The sequence below is a fragment of the Colias eurytheme genome, chromosome 3 (assembly GCF_061535395.1).
Source record: "Colias eurytheme isolate Ceu_HAF_F1 chromosome 3, ilColEury1 Martin Lab GWU primary, whole genome shotgun sequence".
Lineage (NCBI taxonomy): Eukaryota > Metazoa > Arthropoda > Insecta > Lepidoptera > Pieridae > Colias > Colias eurytheme.
This window is the reverse complement of record NC_142982.1, coordinates 2,422,806-2,443,633: the sequence shown is the minus strand read 5'-3', so window position 1 is coordinate 2,443,633 and position 20,828 is coordinate 2,422,806. Positions and strand designations below refer to the sequence as shown.

Below are 20,828 nucleotides of genomic sequence, written 5' to 3'. Positions count from 1 at the left end.
GGCAATAAAACCAGACTTTTTTGCATGTGTTAGTTTTGGTATTAATAATTTACGAAAGTCGTAATTAGGAATTTTAGAATGCTGTCTTAAACGAAAAGGAGACGCGGGTCTATAAAATTGTATCGTAGTAACCATAGATACTGTATAGGTACATTATGTAAATTGTGAAGTCTGCATAAATTTTAAGTTTTGGATGATATACCGCTCTTATTCTTTCTGGATAATGTTTCAAGTTATTCAGGTAGGTATTGGAAATATAAAAATTGCCTGAAAAATAAAAAGGCGAACATACTAAATGCCATAGAAATGTAAGCAAAAAGGGATTTACTGATTCATGTAGTAATTATAATTTTTGTTATTTAAAAAATTTAAAGTGAACCACGAAAAAGCTTCTACAATATCGTACCATATAAACTAGCTGCCAAAAAATGATAATTCCAAGCTTTTTCCATACATCATAATTTACAATAACATGTTATTGTTACAGGAAAATATAGACCCGGCTCCATACAGCCTCTCACCCGTGTCGGCGAAATCTCAGAAGCTGCTGCGATCCCCGCGCAAAGCCACTAGAAAGATCTCACGGATACCTTTTAAGGTGAACTTTTGAATTAATAAATATAGAATTTAGATAGAAATGAAATCAAGAGAAATGGAGCAATGTTGGATTACTCAAACTGTTTGTAGGTAAAGAACAGTTGAAGATATTGTAGGATTGCTCTTTGGTATGTAATGCAAGTGTTTTCCACGTAAACATAATTGACTTTGTTTTTAATCACATTACGCAATCAATCATGGAACAGTGCTTTCATCATTTAATCGACTTGGTGTCAATTCCGTTTAGCCCCTAAAAGGTTAGTCAAAAGGCTCTTAGCTGTTAAAAATAGGTAATCTGGTCTTGGCAATAGATAAATGTCTCATGCCCCACAATAGGACACTATCAATACCAAAATTCCAGATTATAGATTCGATTCTTTTCTATTCTTTCCTCATTTATTAAACATTTGAATGCAATCATTTTCATTTAATTTGAACTAAAAATAAAATTTCAGTTTTTCACCAACTTACTCTAAAATAATCTACTCTTTCCTTCAGGTATTAGATGCACCAGATTTACAAGACGATTTCTACCTCAACCTAGTGGACTGGTCGGCACAGAATGTACTCAGCGTTGGACTCGGCAGTTGCGTCTACCTGTGGAGTGCATGTACAAGCCAGGTTAGTGGAATTGGGAACTACCCGCAAATGTGTTGGTGAAAATACACTCAAATATATAAATTTGAAGTACCCTCCAGTTTGAAAAATTTTAAATCCCTCCAGTATGAATAATTTGAAAGTACCCTCGATTATGTAAATTTTAAACCTTGCGATTGAAAATAACAGTAAATATTTATAGAAATTTCATACTGTAATCTAACTAAGTGAATTTTTTACTTAAAAATTGTATTTATAATAAAATAAGTAAGTATGTGGAGAATTAGACAATAAAAAAAAAATATCACATATCTTATAAAAATAGAGGTAGGTACTAGGTAACCACTGTACCACTAGGTAGAAGACATGACGTCACATCGATAAAAACCTTTTCATTATTTGTAAATATGGCAAAATATTGAATGAAATATATAAGTGATGTTAATTTTCAATAAACACATGAAAATAAAAGATAATTGTTGATCGGTCTTCATTGATAGTAAAAACAAAATTAATAGTTAAAAATAAATAAAAAGCAAGCAAAAATTAAAAAGCACCCAATCAACGAGGATTGTTTGCCATCTTTATGACTAATTATAAAAAATACAGGTATCGAAAAATATAAAAAGAAGGCGGATATAGGAAAAAATTCAGCAACAGTATCAATATTATTATACTATACAGGAATACCGTTTCTACTACTGCCATTACGCCGATATGCAAATCTTTGAAAGAATATAAATTTAAATAATAAAAACTTCTAATTTAATATCTAGTTTTGTATAAATAAAATCGTCTAGCACGATTGCACATGCGATCAGCATCCAAATCGCAAACAAAAACAAAACACAGACCAAAAACTCGAACTCGAAAAACTTGCATATCCAAAAAATTAATCAACAATCGATAAAAAAAACTCGCGTAGACATAAAATTCCAATTACACTGTATCTAGATGAAATTTAATCTAAAAACAGTGAGTGCAGAAATATAAAAATGTCATTGGCCCATGAGGGGATCGAACCCGCGACCTTCGCGTTATTAGCACGACGCTCTAACCAACTGAGCTAATGGGCCGGTTGGTGGAGTCGCGAAAAACGCACTCACTATCTAACTATGTACACAATATACAGATACAACCAGTAGGGAAACTTCATACAACACGTTCGAAGTGGATCACGCAGACAAGCAAGCATGTTTAGAAGTAAGGGTATTCTTATATTTGTCAATTTGCTCGTGTGCGTGAGCCATTTCGAACGTGTTGTATGAAGTTTCCTTACTGGTTGTAGATGTATATTGCGCTATGTATCTAGAGCGTCTAGGGATTATTATTATTATTCAAAATTTGAAACGGAACGAGCTGAGAAGCAATAAAATCCGTCTAGTTGGTATGAGGCGTGCATGCGTTTTTTGTCGGCCGGATTATGCGATGTCTCGGCGGTAGTGGAGTCGCGGTCAAGTGCGTTTTGTTTGGAAGATATTTTGGTTCTTTGATTTATTTATTTTTTTTATATTTATTATTGTTTTTAGTCAATATAATTAATTGTTTAAGATTTGGTTTGAATATTTTTTGGTATTTTTTTGGTATCGTTAAAAAGTTGTCTTTTAATTCTTAAATAGTCATTTAACTTTACTACAATGTTTATATGTCGATGTGTTTATCATATCTTATTATGGCGCTATAAGTTGCATAGTTACAGATGTTATTATACTATAAATACTACCTGATTTTAATTTTTAATATCGTCTCCGCCTCCCTACTGTCGTTTGGCACGTGTCTTCCTCAGATACACATAATTTTATGTGCGTATCTAATAATCCTGTTTATGTTAATCAATACGATGTTCTGTATAAAATTAAACTTTTTTTTATAATTTATATCCATCAATATCGCTGATGCATATTAATAAATTGTTCATTATTGCTATCTCATAAAATCTGTTATAATTTTAACATATGAATAACGGTTTTTTGAAATGATAAGATCGTTTTATTGTAGATTTATACGATTTCGCTTAAAGTCTAGGCAATGATCAGAACTAGGTTTCAATGTTTTCAATTTATGTGACGTTTTGTATCAATAGTTGTAGAGTCACTTCGTATTTTTCAAATTTAAAGTTAATCTGTGAACTACAATTATTTATGACGTGTTTTATGATAAGTGTATGTAGATAGGTTAAATTTAACTTTGATAGTTTAAATACATACTTATTTTAGTTAGATATTATGAATTTGACCACAACATAAATTTAATTGTTGTCAGCTTAGAAAAGTGCTGAACGTTTCAATTTTTTCCACACCAGAAACATAGATTGGGAACGACGGAATTGAATTGGAATAATGAAGCTTTAAAAGTGCAACTATATTTTTTTTAATTCGGTTAACTTCTTGAGATTATCCAATGCATAGGTAAATCTTTTCTATTTATGTTAGGTGAGATTATTACGATAATATCGAGTAGTAAACTAAATGTCTGTAGACGAGCAGTGATGGATTTATTTTACGATCGATTTAAAGTTTTAATTATACTGCTTATATTCTAAGTTATAGCGTCGATAGTGGCCGGTCCAAAAATATTAAAGAGATTTTTATGTTCGTATTCCTGTTACATGTCTGTTTATAGGTACCGTTTGAAATGCTTTTTCAAAATTTAATTTTAAACCAATGTAAATACTTGTAAAATGTACTACTCGGAAAAAATACTATCATAGTATTTCTAATCTAGAAATATAGTATTTTTGATGTCCAATAATACGGACAAAAAAATAGGGATATGTTCGATTTATTTTGTCTTAGTCTCGTCATTGTTTATAATCTACATAATATACGCAGACATAAATACATTCAATATACAAATTTGATGATTTTCTCTGAGTGTTCCTCGCTCTACGTTTGCCGAACCCCAAAAACTAGAAGTTGCAATGTTAGTGCAGGACATAGCCCTCGGCGGGAGGTTTTTTGTTTTTTACATACATACATACATTTTACAATGTGTTACGTAACTCTGTCGCGGACGCATTGAATAATTATTCAATTAGTGTTGTTTGTAATTTATTTATGGTCTATTAGGGTATTTCTTTATGATAGATGCCTGTGAAGTGTGTGTGTGTTTGTGAGATGGCTTTCTTATAGTATTTTTGAGTACATGTGTGTTCGTCTAGACATATTTATAACGTTTTTTGGGCACATGTATGTTCTGCGCTCAGATATTTACTATTTTTGGGACAAATCTATTAACGAATATTTCATCAAAAATACTTTACAATAGAATTGCATTTTTGATTCCAAAAATAATCTTCAAAACGGTCATTATTTTGTTCATTTAAAGTGTTGCTGCATTATGTACAGTAGAAGTCTAGAAGGAGCTAAAGAAATTGCTATAATAGTATCAAACCACTACCTATATGCACTTTGTTGGAATTATTTTGATTGCCTAAATAGTTGTCACAACAGTAACAAAGAACTCCAAAAAACAGGCACCAAACAGCGCAAAACTATGCTACCTCGTTATTACTATATCTATGCAAATATCTTTCGCATAAACAAAAACAACAATATTCCACTATGATCAACCAAATAATCGGTCGAGACATGGACAGTAGACACAAAATGACGTCACACCTAACCCAGACTGTCGAAATGCCTGCAACGTCGATAAGCACTATGAGAATTTCCTGTGAAAACCTGCATTCCTGGTCAGGGGCAACGACCAGATCGCGATATTAAGGAGTGCCGCTGATGCAGTTTGATACTGGTCTAATATTGAGAACAAATGGAAAGTTTGTATGGAGCATCGAGATAGAATGTACTACGTACTAGAGAGGCGATCGCTACTACACTCTCTTTAACACGAGCTAGAGGTAAGAATCACAAGTCTCTTTAGTCTGTGTCGGACTGTGCCCCCCGCTTGCCGCGTCAACACGTGTTATTGCTCTGTTCAAAATGCCTTCGTGTTTGCTTAGATATTGTTTTAACAGTTCCCATAATACAAACAAAGCCCGAGGAGTGACTTTTCACCAGTAAGTTTCCTTATTATGAGTAAGTCATGCATTTTACTAATATTGTTATCATTTTGCGAAAAATCACCACGCGTTCTGCGTTTCGCGCCATTTTTCATAGACTAACAGCACAGACGTGACACTATCGATGAGTCTGTTAAAAAAATGTAACTGGATTTTTTTAACTATGTATATACAATATCTACTAGGAAAGATTACCGTGGTGTAGTACCTAAATATTTATACTTTTACCCGACTACGCAAAGTAAAACGGTAGGTTATATTAAGTAATATTTATTTATTTACCTATTTTTATTTATTAAAAAAAGGTTAATCAATAGTTGTTCCAATAGGATTTATAAATTATTATGCACAACAATTACAAATAAACACAACATTCACAGAAACTAATACAGTAAAAGTTCCTTAATCGCGCTTCCTTTATTCGTGTTTTCACTATTCGCGGATTAAAAAAATGCGACCCAATTTCTATATTCACGACTAAAAATTTTTTTTATTCGCGGATTTAATAAGTACATACATAATAATAAAATTATTCCAATAGGTATCTTACCCAATATCCTTGTCAAATGGACTAATAAGAAAGTAAAATAGAACTTATTACAAGTTTGCCTAAAGTACATAATATTATGTTCTTAAATGATATCGCCAAGGCCTTTGACACAAGCCGCCTTTGTCGCAAGCCACCTCTGCGGCGATTGATGTTTTTGAGAATGTAAATAAACAGAATGGAAGCAACCTTATAACTCAATAAATAAAGTTTATTTTTAAATATAGTTCCGTTTATAGTAAAGTTACAAAAATTGTGATCGAGTAAGGGGGCGTCCATAAATTACGTGAGGTGTTTTTTAAAATTCTCTGCACCTCCCTCCCCCCCTGGTGAGATGTCGTGAGAATTTATTCAACCCCTCCCCCATCCTCGAATCTCACGTGAGATTTTTCAAAATGTGAGTTTCTTATACGTAAACGCCATCAACATTGAATCATCGTATCCATTTAATTAGGGCTATTATAAACCAATACTCCAAAATTCGATTACATCATGAAGCAAAAACTGATAAAACTATTGATTACTACACAAAACGACAAAAACTTACTAAATTGATATTATTTAAAGGAAATTAAAATACATAGTTTAATATAAAATCCTCGTTTTATTAATTCCCTAGTATCAGTACCACCAGATAGTACCGAGTAAACAGATTGCACAATGTGTCGCATCTGCACGCATTGCTTAATCTTTGAACTTGAAGCCACGCCTCACTTGTTCCACACGTACCCCACCACATCGGCCGCGCGCAATGTTTTTGTTTGGAATAACCCCTCTAGTAGTATATCTCGATGGTATGGAGAAGATTGTTTGGGCAATGTAGCTTTGAATGTATGGGAGGGTATATAGGGAATCTTTACGAGGGTAGTTAGATGTATGTTAGCTTGTAAATGGTTGAAGTTTTGGGTTTGAATGTTAAAGAATGTGAGGGGAGATGTCTTGTGATTTTAGTGTGGTATATGTCGTTGGTAATGATTGAAATTGGTAAAAGGTGTTTATGAATCATACGGCAGAATTACTACGATAAGCCTTCATAAAGTTCCAGTGCAATGACGTTGGTACGACAAGTTCATACAAGTTGAAAACAATAATTTACTAACTGTAGGATAAATTCGTGGTAAAATGAGGCTTTGAACATTTTGAGCTAGGTCAGGATGAAAACAGACCATGCAACTATACTACTCAACTTTTTGGTACAAGAATTCAAATAACGTATTCGTATTGGAATTAATAAGTGTGTTTAGTGGTTCATATTTTATTTTTTTCAGATCGTTATCATAAAAATTCCATAATATTCCAAAAATCGATTTTGTCCAAAACGCATTCGTTATATTTTATTCTCCTATAACATTTGATTTATATGCACATTAACAAACATTTATAGGTGAACAGTCTTTGTCTAAAATAAAAAGAGTGCAAACATTATAAATAAAGTAGACGATGGACATTTTGACAGTCGCGTGGGACCATTATAATTTGCATAATTTAAATCGCACTTCGCCAAATAATAATAGCAGGAGTGTTCAATAAGTCACCTACCTCTATGCGTTTCTGTCTAGGCATTTAATTAATAATAGCAAAACGACTGGATTTCGACTGTCTGCATGACATAGGTGCCGTTAAGTGAGGATTGTTTGGTCAGTAACCTAGTAAGGGCAGTGCCATTTTGAATGCGTCGCCGTGAGATTTTTTGTTTTTTTTTTTTTTTGTTTTCAAATTAAAATTTAGAGGAACTTTATTTTCGTAAGATGCTGATTTAAAATAAACATGTTTCTAATTAAACTTTGGAGATGAACTCGCTCGTGTTTGTCGTACGTGACCAGAAGTTTAGTGCATACTTGTGGAAATGTAGTTTTGCGCAGAATTATGTAGCGCCTGTTTACAAGTTATCACATATGTATTTTATAGGTGTTTTTTTAAGACCATTAATAGGAGAGTGTAATATATGATTAAATAGCTATTTATGCCGTGGTAAAACGTGATTCTTATTACCTTCGGGCATTTTCTTCTGAACCTGCGGTATTTCTTAATCAGTTTAGCTGTGTTTATCAGCTCATGCATCGTTAAACTGGTTTAGAAGATTGCTTTCTGAAGAAGGGCTTAGGTTGGCTTTGCTTTAAATAAAGTGTTAGGAAATAATGAACAACGATGGAGCTTTCATGGTGAATCCATACTAATATTATAAATGCGAAAGTAACTCTGTCTGTCTGTCTGTTACTCAATCACGCCTAAACTTCTGAACCAATTTACATGAAATTTGGTATGGAGATATTTTGATACCCGAGAAAGGACATAGGCTACCTTTTATTGCGAAATATGTACCACGGGCGGAGCCGGGGCGGACCGCTAGTCTTATATAAATGTGCTACTGAGATCTTAATCATTACCTTCTTGCTGAAGTTTTGATTTCATCTGTAACTTTATATTGGTTCTTAGAGCTTGAATTTGAGCTATTGCCTTGTCTTTGATTGTTTTGTCGATGATTTGATTAAATCAGATGACTATTAAATTAGGGATGTAATAATTAGTAGGGACATATTGCCTGTAATTTTTTTGTAGTATGGTCACTATAGGTAGTAGGTACACTTGTTATTTTAGTTTCAAAGTTGTTAATAGCCATTTTTTATATGAAGACGTTGAAACTATACTAAGTCGGTGATATCGTGTGATCGTGTCTATGCAAATCGTTGTCGTGAGTCGAATGTAACTCCATATCTCGTCTGGTAGCGGCCGTGGACCAGTGTGGGGGTGGACTAGTTTAGATGTACTGCAGTGGCAGTGAACCCGGCGCGAGAGATGGCAATCGTTTATGTGACTGAGGATGCGTTTAGAAAAATGGGGGGGGGGGGGGAGTAGCTGGGGGAATTTTGTTTGGTTTCATTTTTGTAGATTTTTAGTGGTGCTATGCTATTGATGAGTATTATAGGATTGGAAAATAGGTCGGTTAATATAAGGAAAAGTTCCTTCTACAAAACTAGTGGATGTGTGTGACTAGTGGAGGGAGCAGTTAACATTAGGTGACGCATATGCACTTTGTTCTGACACGAAGATTAGTAAAAGGGCGTAGGCACTAAACCCAGGATAGGCTAAAATTATACAAATACTTAAAATACCTATTAAAGATAATTTAAAATATTTGTGATTATTTTGACAATTGCACATAAAAAGCTTCTAGTAAAGATTTAATAAAGCTACCAGGGAAAATCATCAATAAAACACTCTATACAATTATTTCAATTATGTATTTATTCTAACGCCATGTTTTACTAAACAGATTATACAGTAGCTCTTGGTCATTGCATATTTATACCATTGCATAATATGTAATCATGGCGGCTATCAGGTTTACAAACGCTAGATTTTAACGATTAATTAAACTGCTATTCTTAGATCACTTGGGAACTTGGTAGGCTACTTTATAATTTTAATTATCGACCATATTTTATTGAGTGACGTTTCAAATTGATTCTGGTCGCTGATGAATGTAAGTAGTAAAAAGTAATCTGGGTACGGTCTAGGGGCGTTTTTCTGGTTTAAAATTTATACCAATATCTGAGGAATTTAAATTATTATTTATAAGTAATAGCTTATAATTAGTGAAGGCAATTATCGATGCGCTTGCGCATAATGAATAATCTAAAATTTTGACGCTGTTAACAGGACAATTAAAGATTATTGGTATCCAACTATTTCCTGAATAGAGTCCGTAATTCTTTGAATACATCTGTATTGTAGAGAACAAATATTCATCTTAATATTATCTATCTACATTTTAAAGATACCCTTGGTTTAATCTTGCTATTAACACTTCTACAACTTGAACTACACTAGAACAATTATTCATCTTTATATTTTAACACCGCAGGTCACCAGGCTCTGCGACCTGTCGTCAGAGGGCAATACAGTCACATCGGTCGCGTGGAGCGAGCGGGGGCACTTGGTCGCCGTGGGCACGCAGAAGGGGCACATTAGCGTATGGGATGTGTCCGTTAACAAGGAGGTGAGTTCTTGCCCCAATAAGAAATATATACTAATATTATAAAGCTGAAGAGTTTGTTTGTTTGAATGCACTAATCTCGGGAACTACTGGTCCGATTTGAAAAATTATTTCGGTGTTAGATAGCCCATTTATCAAAGAAGGCTATAGGCTATGTATCAACAGTAGCCGAGCAGTGCGGGTAAAACCACATGGCACAGCTAGTATAATATAAAAATTTACCCCTAAATCAAATAATTTGAGTAGAGTTTGCATTCCTTTTAATAGAAGATTAATGTAAACTAAATAATCTAATTTGGGATAAAATAATAATTTATTGCTTAGCAAGCGTATTGTCAAAACTCGAACTGTATAATCGTATCATTTATTACAATAACCAACTAGGATCTAGAAAACATATAAATTATTATAGCTATCTAGACTTTCCTTATGAATAGTCATAGCTTTTACTCAAATGACTCGTCTGTTTTATTATTTAATTTACATCTCGTTATCAGTAGATAAGAGATAAATTATTAATATCCTTAGATATTTCAACGATTTAGGGGTTGATTTTTGTTAACCCTATGTCTGCAACTATTTTCATTTCACACCGAAATCAGTTTCATTTTTTAACAGACAGACATACTTACATACAGTTAAACTTTCGTATTTACAATATTCGCATCAAGTATGCATAATTTCTTATATACATTTAGGGATAATTCATCAGAGTTTAAAGGCACTTGCAATGCGGCAGAAGTACAGATTGCGTAACAAAACGTGAGGCTGTCACATCGCATTAGCCGGTTGTGGCCGGTTGCCTAGCAACCCGAGTGTGAAATAATTAATTCGCATGTTTTATTGCATTCGATCAGATCGTATGCCCTGGTTTTCTAAACGAGAACAAAACCAGTTTGTATGATATGTAAACATGTATCATAGTATAAAGAGAATAAGTAAGGTAACTTCGAGCAAAGATACATCGCGCAGTTTGTATGTACGCGGAGCGCATGTACGTACGCAAGCTTGACGCACGCACACAACACCGCTCGGTTCCTTCTCATGTACCGGTCTCGTAGGGCCGCGCCATTGCTGTGAGCGGTCGGTGTTTGTTTATACAACTATTTTAAACAAGTGACAACCCTACGCCGTGCGCTCCAAAACGCCGGGAGTCGACATACTTGTTATCTTTATACTATGCATGTATCAACAATGCAGTGCCGAAGATAGGTGTTGTTAATTTGCCATATTAATGTGACCAGGTGTCAGTGAACTTTGGCTTTTCGCGTGCTTTTTTCCTAATAATACTATTTTTATTTATATGCTTTACGCAGTGGGATTCTCGTATTTTTCAGAGTAGATTTGCGTATCAAAATCTAAAATTATATGTATGGGTTCTTTATTAAACTACCTACTGTTCAAAATATTCTATTAAATCGGTGGTGGGAGTTTAATTGTTAACTACGGCTCTATTATTAGGATTTAATGAGTTAATGATTATAATGCTACCATATTATCATTATTAGTTATTATTACGTATAATTTGCCAAAAGTGCTTTTGTAAGCAACCTTGAACGAATCAAAGCTTCAGTTTGAAATTGAAAAGGTGTCTTAGTATGAGTTTGAGTTAAAGATTATGTTTGAGTTTGAGTATGAGTTTGAGTTCTATTATCTTTTTCCAGGTATCAAAGTTACAAGGTCACGTGGCCCGTGTGGGTGCTCTAGCGTGGAACGGTGATATGCTCAGCTCGGGATCTCGCGACAGGCACATACGGCAGCGGGACACGAGAACGCCACGTGAGTATGCGATAAACGACTTTTTTTGTATGGGAGTAGGGGTTAGTTTGGATTGGCAGTTTCGTAAACACGTGTAGGGATGTGTATGCAATTTTCAACTTTATGAGCTTGAGTTTTGGGTTGATAATTGTATAGAACTTTAATGTCCCGGATGCTTTGGGAACGTCTTGTGTGTATGCGATATTGACTCTATGGTAGTGTGTATAGGGGTTGGTTTAGTTTGCTTGTTTTATAGGGTACACGACACACGTGTATTGTAGTGTATTCAATATTGAACTTTCTCTTGATAATTGGGTTCGTAATCCCTAGTATATAAATTTAATGTTTTGGATTTGAAAACGCCTAGTGAAAAATTCGCATTTATAATATTTTAAATATTGATTCTAAAAATTCATAACTATTAAGTTAAGACAATAAATACGGTGTTAGGAAAATCTGTCTGGAAAATTCCACAGTGCATTAAACGTTAACAATATATGTTAATTATTATTTAAATAATTTCGAGTTTAATTAAATGTAAATATTATCCTTAATTATTATTACTAAAATAACAAATATGTATGCATCATTCGTATTTAATGCCATTTATTGTCATAGCTTTATTTATCTTTACCTTTTTTGGTGTTTATTGTTTAATCTTGTTACTTATTTGGTTAGTAACGAAAAATGTCGCAGAATTAGTTTTAATTTGAATTAGTTTGTCAACTATAAGAATCGGTTTTAATTGTTTATAAGAAAAACAGTTATTTTCACGATATTTTTCATAATTTTTCAGCGACACAAGCATCCCGAGTGTTACAAGGGCATAGACAAGAAGTGTGCGGTCTAAAGTGGTCTCCCGACGGTCAATCGCTAGCCTCTGGCGGCAATGATAATAAACTCTTCGTGTGGTCTATGGTAAGTTTGTACTTTATGGCTTTGCATCTTAGTCTTTACTCAAAATGTACATTTTTTGCCGTTTTTGCAATTTTTTTTGATGCTGCTACGCTCTTTTTGGTCATAGTCGTATTAAAAATGTGACTAAATATCGTAATACAGTACTATCAATCTTTCCATCAGTGGCTTCGTCTGCAGTCAAAGAAGTTTCCGTTTTCGCGGAATATCCGGGATAAACCTATCCTATGTCCTTCCTCAGGTCTCAAGCTATCTCTGTAGCAACTTTGAAGTAAATACACGCAGTAATTTTTGAGTTAAGCCTGGACATACATACGAACAAAAATTCTAAAAACTATTTTTGGCTTCGGTATCTATTGTAGATCATGCACCAAGTATTCTTTTAAAAAAATGAAATGAAAACAAAAACAAAATAGTTCTCATGATAGCCAAGTGTGTGATTGCGGTTTGTGTGTCACACAATATAATTTAGTATTTACGTTCTGCGGTGGACGAATAGATATGCATATTGTATATGATGATAACGATTTCCTGGTCTCTATGGTTTTGTTATGGTTATATGCGTAATAATAATATTGAGATATAATGAGTAGAAAAAAAAATTCACACTGCTATCGTTTTAAAAAGTAAAAACATATATTTTGAAATATAAAAAAATATAATAATAAACGTAAATTTCTTATCCTTTTTACATAGGCACATACATAATATAAAAATATAATATTATATGTGTCAGTTGCAGTGACTATTCTCACTGTAAATCACTAATAATCGAATTGATATTTAATATAAAAATAGGGTCACTGACCGCCGACAAAGCATTTTTGATATTTAAAATAAACTCAGTAGTATAAATTTATTAATAAATAAAGTAATGAAATAGACCAAATTAATTTAATTACCTTCATATTTAAAATGCAAAAGAATTAATTAAAAGTTTATTGCTTGGTTGTTTTTTTATGAATATCACTTTATGAAAGGAATATCTTTTTAATAAGATAATATAACTGCTTAAAATTAATAAATATTGCTAATTTGAATAAACTTATGTAGGTACTTAAAAATCCTGATATAAAAAACCCAAAAATAAAAAAGTTTCCGCCCAACGTGGGGCTCGAACCCACGACCCTGAGATTAAGAGTCTCATGCTCTACCGACTGAGCTAGCCGGGCTTGTCCTATATCGATGAAATTGTTATTCAATAAACACGCCATCCCTGTGTTGGCATTGTTCCAGAAACAAAGTATTTTATTCTTTTACTTTTGTTACAAATTCGTGATAGTTTCATAACCGCATTAACTACTATGCTGCTCGCCCCGGGTAAAGCTGGTTTGTAATTTTCCTTAGAATTTAGGATTTTTTATCAGTTTTTATTTTCCTAAATCCAGGGGAAAATCAAACTAACTAATATTATATGATTATTAAAATTCGGTACGGTCTTGAACCCTTACTGATTTCGACAGTTGTTCAGCGAGTTCTATCTTGCAGGTTAAATTCACCACTGAGTTCATTAAAGCTATTTTATACTCCGAGTGAACCTAAGCCGAGGCAAACAGCTTATATTTGCATTACTGCGCATGGTTACTGTGGCGCCCGTCATACAATTATTACTCAGATACCTTACTTTTCACTTTCGCGCAGGTTTGGGCCGGCGCTAAAGAAAATTGCAGATAGTTTTTTAATAAAAAAAATAGTTGTCTGTAAAGTCGGTTTACTGACGATAGTTGAACGTGACAACGTCCGATTGTGCTTCTTTGTCGCTCGTTCCGCGCTCTCGCTCGCACTTCATGGAATGCCTCAGAGCGAGGTAACGCCGCATGAGTCATGTTTTTTCGTGCGTGCAGCCGACTCTATCGAATTATAAGACGTTGTCACGTCAATATCCATGAATTAATCCCTCCATTAACAATTCCAGCATTCCACATCACCCGTGCAAACGTACTCGTCCCACGTGGCCGCGGTGAAAGCGATCGCCTGGTCGCCCCACCAGCACGGTCTGCTCGCCTCGGGTGGTGGCACGGCCGATCGGTGTATACGGTTCTGGAACACGCTTACTTCGCAGCCGATGCAGTGCGTTGATACCGGTGAGTGCACATACACACAGCACACACTAATACACACATACATAACACACACACAACATACAAGTGAAAATACGCACACACGCACACACAATAGACGCACACCACCAACACGGGCTATTGCCATCATACGAACACTTACTCTCATGTGACACGCACCTGCGAACGTTATAATACACCCGTATGTATATGTTTTCAAACATATCATATGCACGTAAATAACATGCGCTTGGAAATGGGCACAATACACATATAAGCATTCAAATTATGTTCTCGTTCACCAATGCTAAAGAAGACATACGGATACATAAACAATATGCAACAAATAACAATTATTTATTCTCATAAAATATTATAAGTTTCAATTCTAGTACTTTAATAGTCATCAAAACCAGTATTTATTTCAACAATATCTTACTAACTTAGCATTAAAAATATTATTATAAAAGCGACAAAAACAAAGCCCTTCCTATTCTCTTTTAGATATACATATACAATATACATAATTAAAATAGCTAAGAATTTATAATTTTATTAAAACATTATTTCTCCTTAATTCCAGGCTCGCAAGTATGCAACTTAGCTTGGTCGAAGCACTCGAGCGAGCTCGTCTCGACGCACGGCTACTCGCAGAACCAGATACTCGTGTGGAAGTATCCGTCGCTCACACAGGTAATATTATATTGTTTATTTAATTTATAAAAATATTCAGGAATCGATTAATTTTATTTTAACCCATTGAGCCCCGAACGGCCAGATCCGACCGCGACACAATAGATTTTCTATTGTGTCTGTGATTCCGGGGCCTGGGGCCTTAGACAAAGTAACAATTAAAAAACGATAACGAAGTTAGAAAAGGCAAAAATGTATGGGATTGACATACGCCGCGTTAGATCACGTGGTCTATCTAATTGTTACTTTGTCTAAGGCCCCTGATGGATTAATTAGTTATCGAGGTTCGATTTCAAATTTGTTTCTGTTTTGTATTATGAAACGGGTGAAGCCGGTCCGCCCCGGCTTCGCCCGTGGTACATATTTCGCAATAAAACGTAGCCTATGTTCTTTCTCAGGGTCTAAAGATTGTCTGTGCCAAATTTCATCAAAAACGGTCCAGTGCGTGCGTGAATACCATACATACATACATACAAACATTTCCTCTTTATAATATTAGTATAGATATGTATATAGTAGGTAAACCATTCAAATATAAGTAAAAAAATATGCAGTTATTATTTTTTTTCCACAAGTGTCAGTGGTTAGTATGGTCTGCCAACTTTGAGGAAAGGGTTCAAAATTCAAATTCAAATGTGAAAGTTAAAAAAAAGAATATAGTAGACAATTAGCATGATTGAGAACAAAAAGGACACTTTAGTTTGCGCGGTGAAATATGACTTGAACCTATATTTGGTAAGATTAAAATTTTTCAAGTGTTCAATGATTAACATGATTACAATTATGATGATGATAATAATATTATATTTGTACTAGTGGTCCGCCCCGGCTTCGCTCGCGTTTTCAAAGAAAAACCTGTTCCCGTAGGATTTCCGGGATAAATCCTATCCTATTTCCTTTCTCGGGTATCAAAATATCTCTATACCAAATTTCATGCAAATTGGTTCAGTAGTTATGGCGTGATTGAGTAACAGACAGACAGACAGAGTTACTTTCGCATTTATAATATTAGTATGGATTAAGATTATAACTCACGTATTATTTTTATCCCCAGGTGGCCAAACTAACGGGACATTCCTACAGAGTATTATACCTCGCTCTATCTCCCGATGGCGAAGCCATAGTGACAGGCGCCGGCGATGAAACGCTGCGTTTCTGGAACGTTTTCTCGAAAACACCATCGCACAAGGAGAATAAAAGCGTCCTTAACTTGTACACGGCGCTGAGATAAGGTGATGGTAGAAAATGTAGGCGATTTGGTAGAAATTACTGTCAAACGGAGCGGTCGTGGTAGAAAGTGTAGGCGATTTGGTAGAAGTAACTGTCAAATGTGGGGGTAGAGTGTATAAAATTTGGTAGAAACTTCTATCAAATGGTGAAAATGGTGTGTGATTTGGTAGAAAGTGTGCGGACATTTTGATGTTGGTAGATATTGTTCATTATGCAAATTGGTTCTTTGAGAACTATTGTTTTCGGATGTTTTAGTAGAAATATGTGTACAATACAAGTGCAACGGTTTTTACAACATCGGTTCGTTTGCGGCATAATATTATATGTGCGGTATTGCCAATCGGCATAGACAATTTGCCAAAACAGTTTGGTTTGTGATCGTGTTATTTTTAGATGTATTTAGCGAATATTTCGTAGCGCAGCTTTTGTTTTAGTTCTATTTGTATTTATTTTCGTATATATATTTGCGTAAATGAAGGCGAGAGAATCGTGCCGTTTCGCTCTAGCGTACATGCGTTTCAATGTGTTAGAGTGAGACGGGTAATTGTCGAATCTTTCGTCTTTGTTTACGTCATAATATAAAAAAGAACTTGCTACAATATTATAAAATATACTTAAATCATATGGAATTACTTGTATAAAGTTTGTTATCTGCTAATGTATTAACCAATCAGACCATTTTTTGACGTCATTTTGACGAAATTTCATTGGTCGTTTAAAATTTTGATTGATTTTTAATTTTCTATGGCGGATAACAAATGAACATTTTCTTTTGAACTATTGTACATTTGTTTGTGTATCGAATTTACATATTATATGTATTTGTATCATTAATTGTGTATATTTATTGTGATATTTACTATATTTATGATTTTTCATACATATTTTAATAATGTTGTTAATACAAAGAAATCGTGTCTATAGTAAATATCGACCATTTAGTAGTTATTTACACAAATTTGATTAAGCTGTATATTTTGATCGTTTTATCATTTTCGATTCACTTATTTCGTATATATTTGGTCTTGTATTAAATTGTGTTATTATACTACGCGGCATGTTTTGCGGTTAAATTATAAGTTTATTATAAATAAAAGCTTTTCTTTGAGCTAAAGAAAATATATTTTTCATGTAAAATATCCGGGTAGCATATTGATGATATTCTTATAAAAAATTGTGTCTAAAATCTCCATTTAAAGTAATTATATTTGCTTTATATCAATAAAATGCAATGATAAATTGTATATTATGTGTAAATTCTTGTGATGTATGTATTTATGCTCTGGATGCACGGAATAAAAGGCTTGTGCATACAAGTTTGCATGCACAAGCCTTGCGTGTAGACAAAACATAATAAATAAATAAGGCCCCTTATTCACAAGTAGTAATTGTTATGACTAGTGTGTGACGAGCCTTATATTTCACGATAAATGTTTATCGTGTTTTTTTTTTCAAAGTTTTATTAACATTAGCTTAGTAAATAGTTAAAATTAGCATTATAACAAGAACACCGATTAGATATATTGCACTAAATAATAAGTACCTGTATATATTTATGAACATTATTTAACAATTTCATATAATTACTTAAACAAATTAATATTCCCTTGCCTTTTAGAGGAGCATAGTGTAAGTTTTTTCTAGCATTTATTAGGATATAACAGAGCTTGGAAAATATTAAATGGAGGTACCTCTTATGATCTCATTACTGTCAAAAAATTGAAAAAAAAATCGAAAAATCTGGAAATCTATTGTTGTAATTTATAAAGCGTTTGCGGTGTGCTATATTTATTTTTGATTTAGACTAAATTATTGCGTAGCTTAAGATCTGCTCGAGGCGGGAACAAAAAAATATCGTCGTCTCTTTCTCACATAGTAGAATAGAAAGAGACGTGTGTATTCCACCGTTTCTCCCGCCCCGAGTTTTTTCGAGGTACCCTCTTCTAATAAGATGTTTTTTTTTTCATATATTGTAAATTCCTATTAGATATATAATTTGATTGGATTTGTGCAATGTAGATTGTAGACGCGGTTATAATCTCTGTTACTGCTGAGCCCAAAAATGGTGATGCTCAGCGGAGGTGATAGTCGCCGTAGCTTAAGAGGTGTGGTCGAAACCAAATAAAATTTTTTCTTCGTGTTATTAACATGTGTGTTTTTGGTATTTGGTGTTCAACACTAATAGTCACTAAAAATGTTAATCTGCCTTGGATTGATGATTTTAATTTATCCCAACGAGATATACGTATTAAGAAATATAATTTTCAGTATCGTTCTTCTATTCAGTAGTAGTAGTATTCAGTTCTATTCAGTATCGTTCTTATGTTTATTTGTTTATGTATTTTTTCTGACTTTTTTCCACCTGTCACATTCGTTTTATTAGGCCGTGTTTCCATCTGCAAGAAAACTTCCGCAAGAAATATCTCCTCTTTCTTGCGGAAGATGGAAACGCGACCTTAATCTTTCTGTACATGACTTTCCCAGTTCCCATTTTCTGTCATAGCTTAGCATACTTAAATAAAGAATTATGTAATACAAGTAGGTTAAGTAGATATTATAATAAATTCTACCCATCTAACTAGACCCAAATATTGTTTAAATTATAATATTCTCAACATAAGTTAATCATACTAAATATACAGCGAAACATAGGCCTTTATGGTCGTTTAAGAATTCGAAATTACATTCGATTCAAGGCATATTATTATTTAAATTAATATTTAAAATAACGACCGCTAATAATAAGAAAATATAACAAAAGTGCACGCTGTAATATAAACGATTTAAAATTAATGCGGTTAGTCCCGTTATATAAAAATATATTTATACATAGAGAAGAATAATATATTGATGCACTATGTAAAGATAGACTGATATAGAAATAACATGTAATTTAAGTGTTCATGTAATCTGTATTGTAGATTAAATATTAAACTGTGTGATTTATCTATGGTTGTTTTATTTATACTCTGTTGATATTGCCCTGATATAAAGAAAGTCATGTTTTTTCCAACCTTACTAAGCGACATGTAAGGAGTCTCAAAACTCTTATAAAAAAAATAAAAATGATAACTTCAAATAGTGTTTTAAAGCTTGTTTCGTATGAATGATTTCAAAAACTACTTGAATCTATTCAAAATCTGTTTCACCTACAGTAAGCTGTATTATTTGCAATAACAATCACTGAATATTTGAATATTACATTTCCCTTTACTATGTAAAATTGGACTATATTGAAATAATGGAATAAAGAATAAATTTGGATCTCTGAGACTCGTAAGTCAGCAGCCTGCCATGAAATATACTGTAATTAGTCTTAAAATTTTAAACTTTTCATAATGTAATCTTATCAGTGCAGGTACTTATTACCTACCATGAATCCAAACCCTTCAAGTCCTACTAATATTATTAACTAGCTGCTCCGCGCGGTTTCACCCCCGTGGCTCCACCCCTCTTGGTCGTAGCGTGATGTTATATAGCCTATAACCTTCCTCGATAAATGGGCTATCTAAAACCGAAAGAATTTTTCAAATCGGACCAGTAGTTCCTGAGATTAGCGCGTGTTATGTACCTACATATAACACGCCTTAATTATTAGAGGATGCATTGGGCCACCCAAGAAGGACTTGCACTTGATAGCGATTGCGACATCGCGCACACCTGCGATTCCAGAGAGTGTTGCGGCAATCATCGCCACCGCGACGCTGCAGCTGCCCCGCCGGGCGCCGAGGACGACGAGCACTCTTTGTTCCAACATCGAACGGGAGGGACGTAGTTTAAGTTAGGAATAATTTATAATGTAATTTTTTTACAATAAATTATTAATAAGTAAATTTCGGTTTTTTTTGCGCCTTCGCGGGTCGGTCAATATAATTCGCGTTCAAACAAACAAACAAACTCTTCAGCTTCATAATATTAGTATAGATATGAAAATAAGAATGTTTGTTACTCTTTCATGTAAAATCACCTGATCGGTTCTAAATGAAATTTGGTACTGAGATAGATCCGGTCTTGATAAGCACATGAGCTACTTTTTATAAGAGTACTACGCGAGTGAAGCTGCGGGCTAAAGCTAGTATACTATGAATGTACCTAGTTTACAAACTAGATGGCGCTGTAGCCTGTATGTAATATCTACAGTATTATTTCCTATCTTCCAATCCCTTGGGAGGTCCCTGGCAAATGCAATAATATTGTGTCAAGGTCAACTAACTAGTAGTAACAAGTATAGATCGTTACGGATCTATCTATAAAAGTAGTGTTAAGCATGGGATCGTCACGATTCTATAGGTTGAACGTTTTATAGACCTACTGCTATTTCGTGGATATATACCTACCTAAATTACATACTAATTTTAGGCAAAGGGTCTTTTGAGCCTTCTTGGATAAATGAACTAGCCAACAAAAAATTAT

At 33.9% G+C, this 20,828-nt stretch overlaps 1 protein-coding gene and 2 non-coding genes across 3 annotated transcripts in view; 1 reads left to right on the top strand and 2 right to left on the bottom strand.

The window, feature by feature from the left end:
• Positions 1–17,724, top strand: part of fzr (fizzy and cell division cycle 20 related) — a 60,651-nt gene extending 42,927 nt beyond the window's left edge. Inside the window, exons 3-10 of the mRNA XM_090119376.1 lie at positions 488–598; positions 1,096–1,218; positions 9,628–9,762; positions 11,424–11,538; positions 12,314–12,435; positions 14,348–14,516; positions 15,076–15,185; positions 16,240–17,724. Of these exons, the coding sequence (XP_089975502.1) occupies positions 488–598; positions 1,096–1,218; positions 9,628–9,762; positions 11,424–11,538; positions 12,314–12,435; positions 14,348–14,516; positions 15,076–15,185; positions 16,240–16,416 (1,062 nt within the window). The 3' untranslated portion in view covers positions 16,417–17,724. The remainder of the gene's footprint in view (positions 1–487; positions 599–1,095; positions 1,219–9,627; positions 9,763–11,423; positions 11,539–12,313; positions 12,436–14,347; positions 14,517–15,075; positions 15,186–16,239) is intronic.
• Positions 2,197–2,270, bottom strand: TRNAI-AAU (transfer RNA isoleucine (anticodon AAU)). The gene has a single exon. It is a non-coding gene; the product is annotated as a tRNA-Ile (tRNA).
• Positions 13,532–13,604, bottom strand: TRNAK-CUU (transfer RNA lysine (anticodon CUU)). Its single transcript has one exon. It is a non-coding gene; the product is annotated as a tRNA-Lys (tRNA).
• Positions 17,725–20,828: the final 3,104 nt, after the last annotated feature.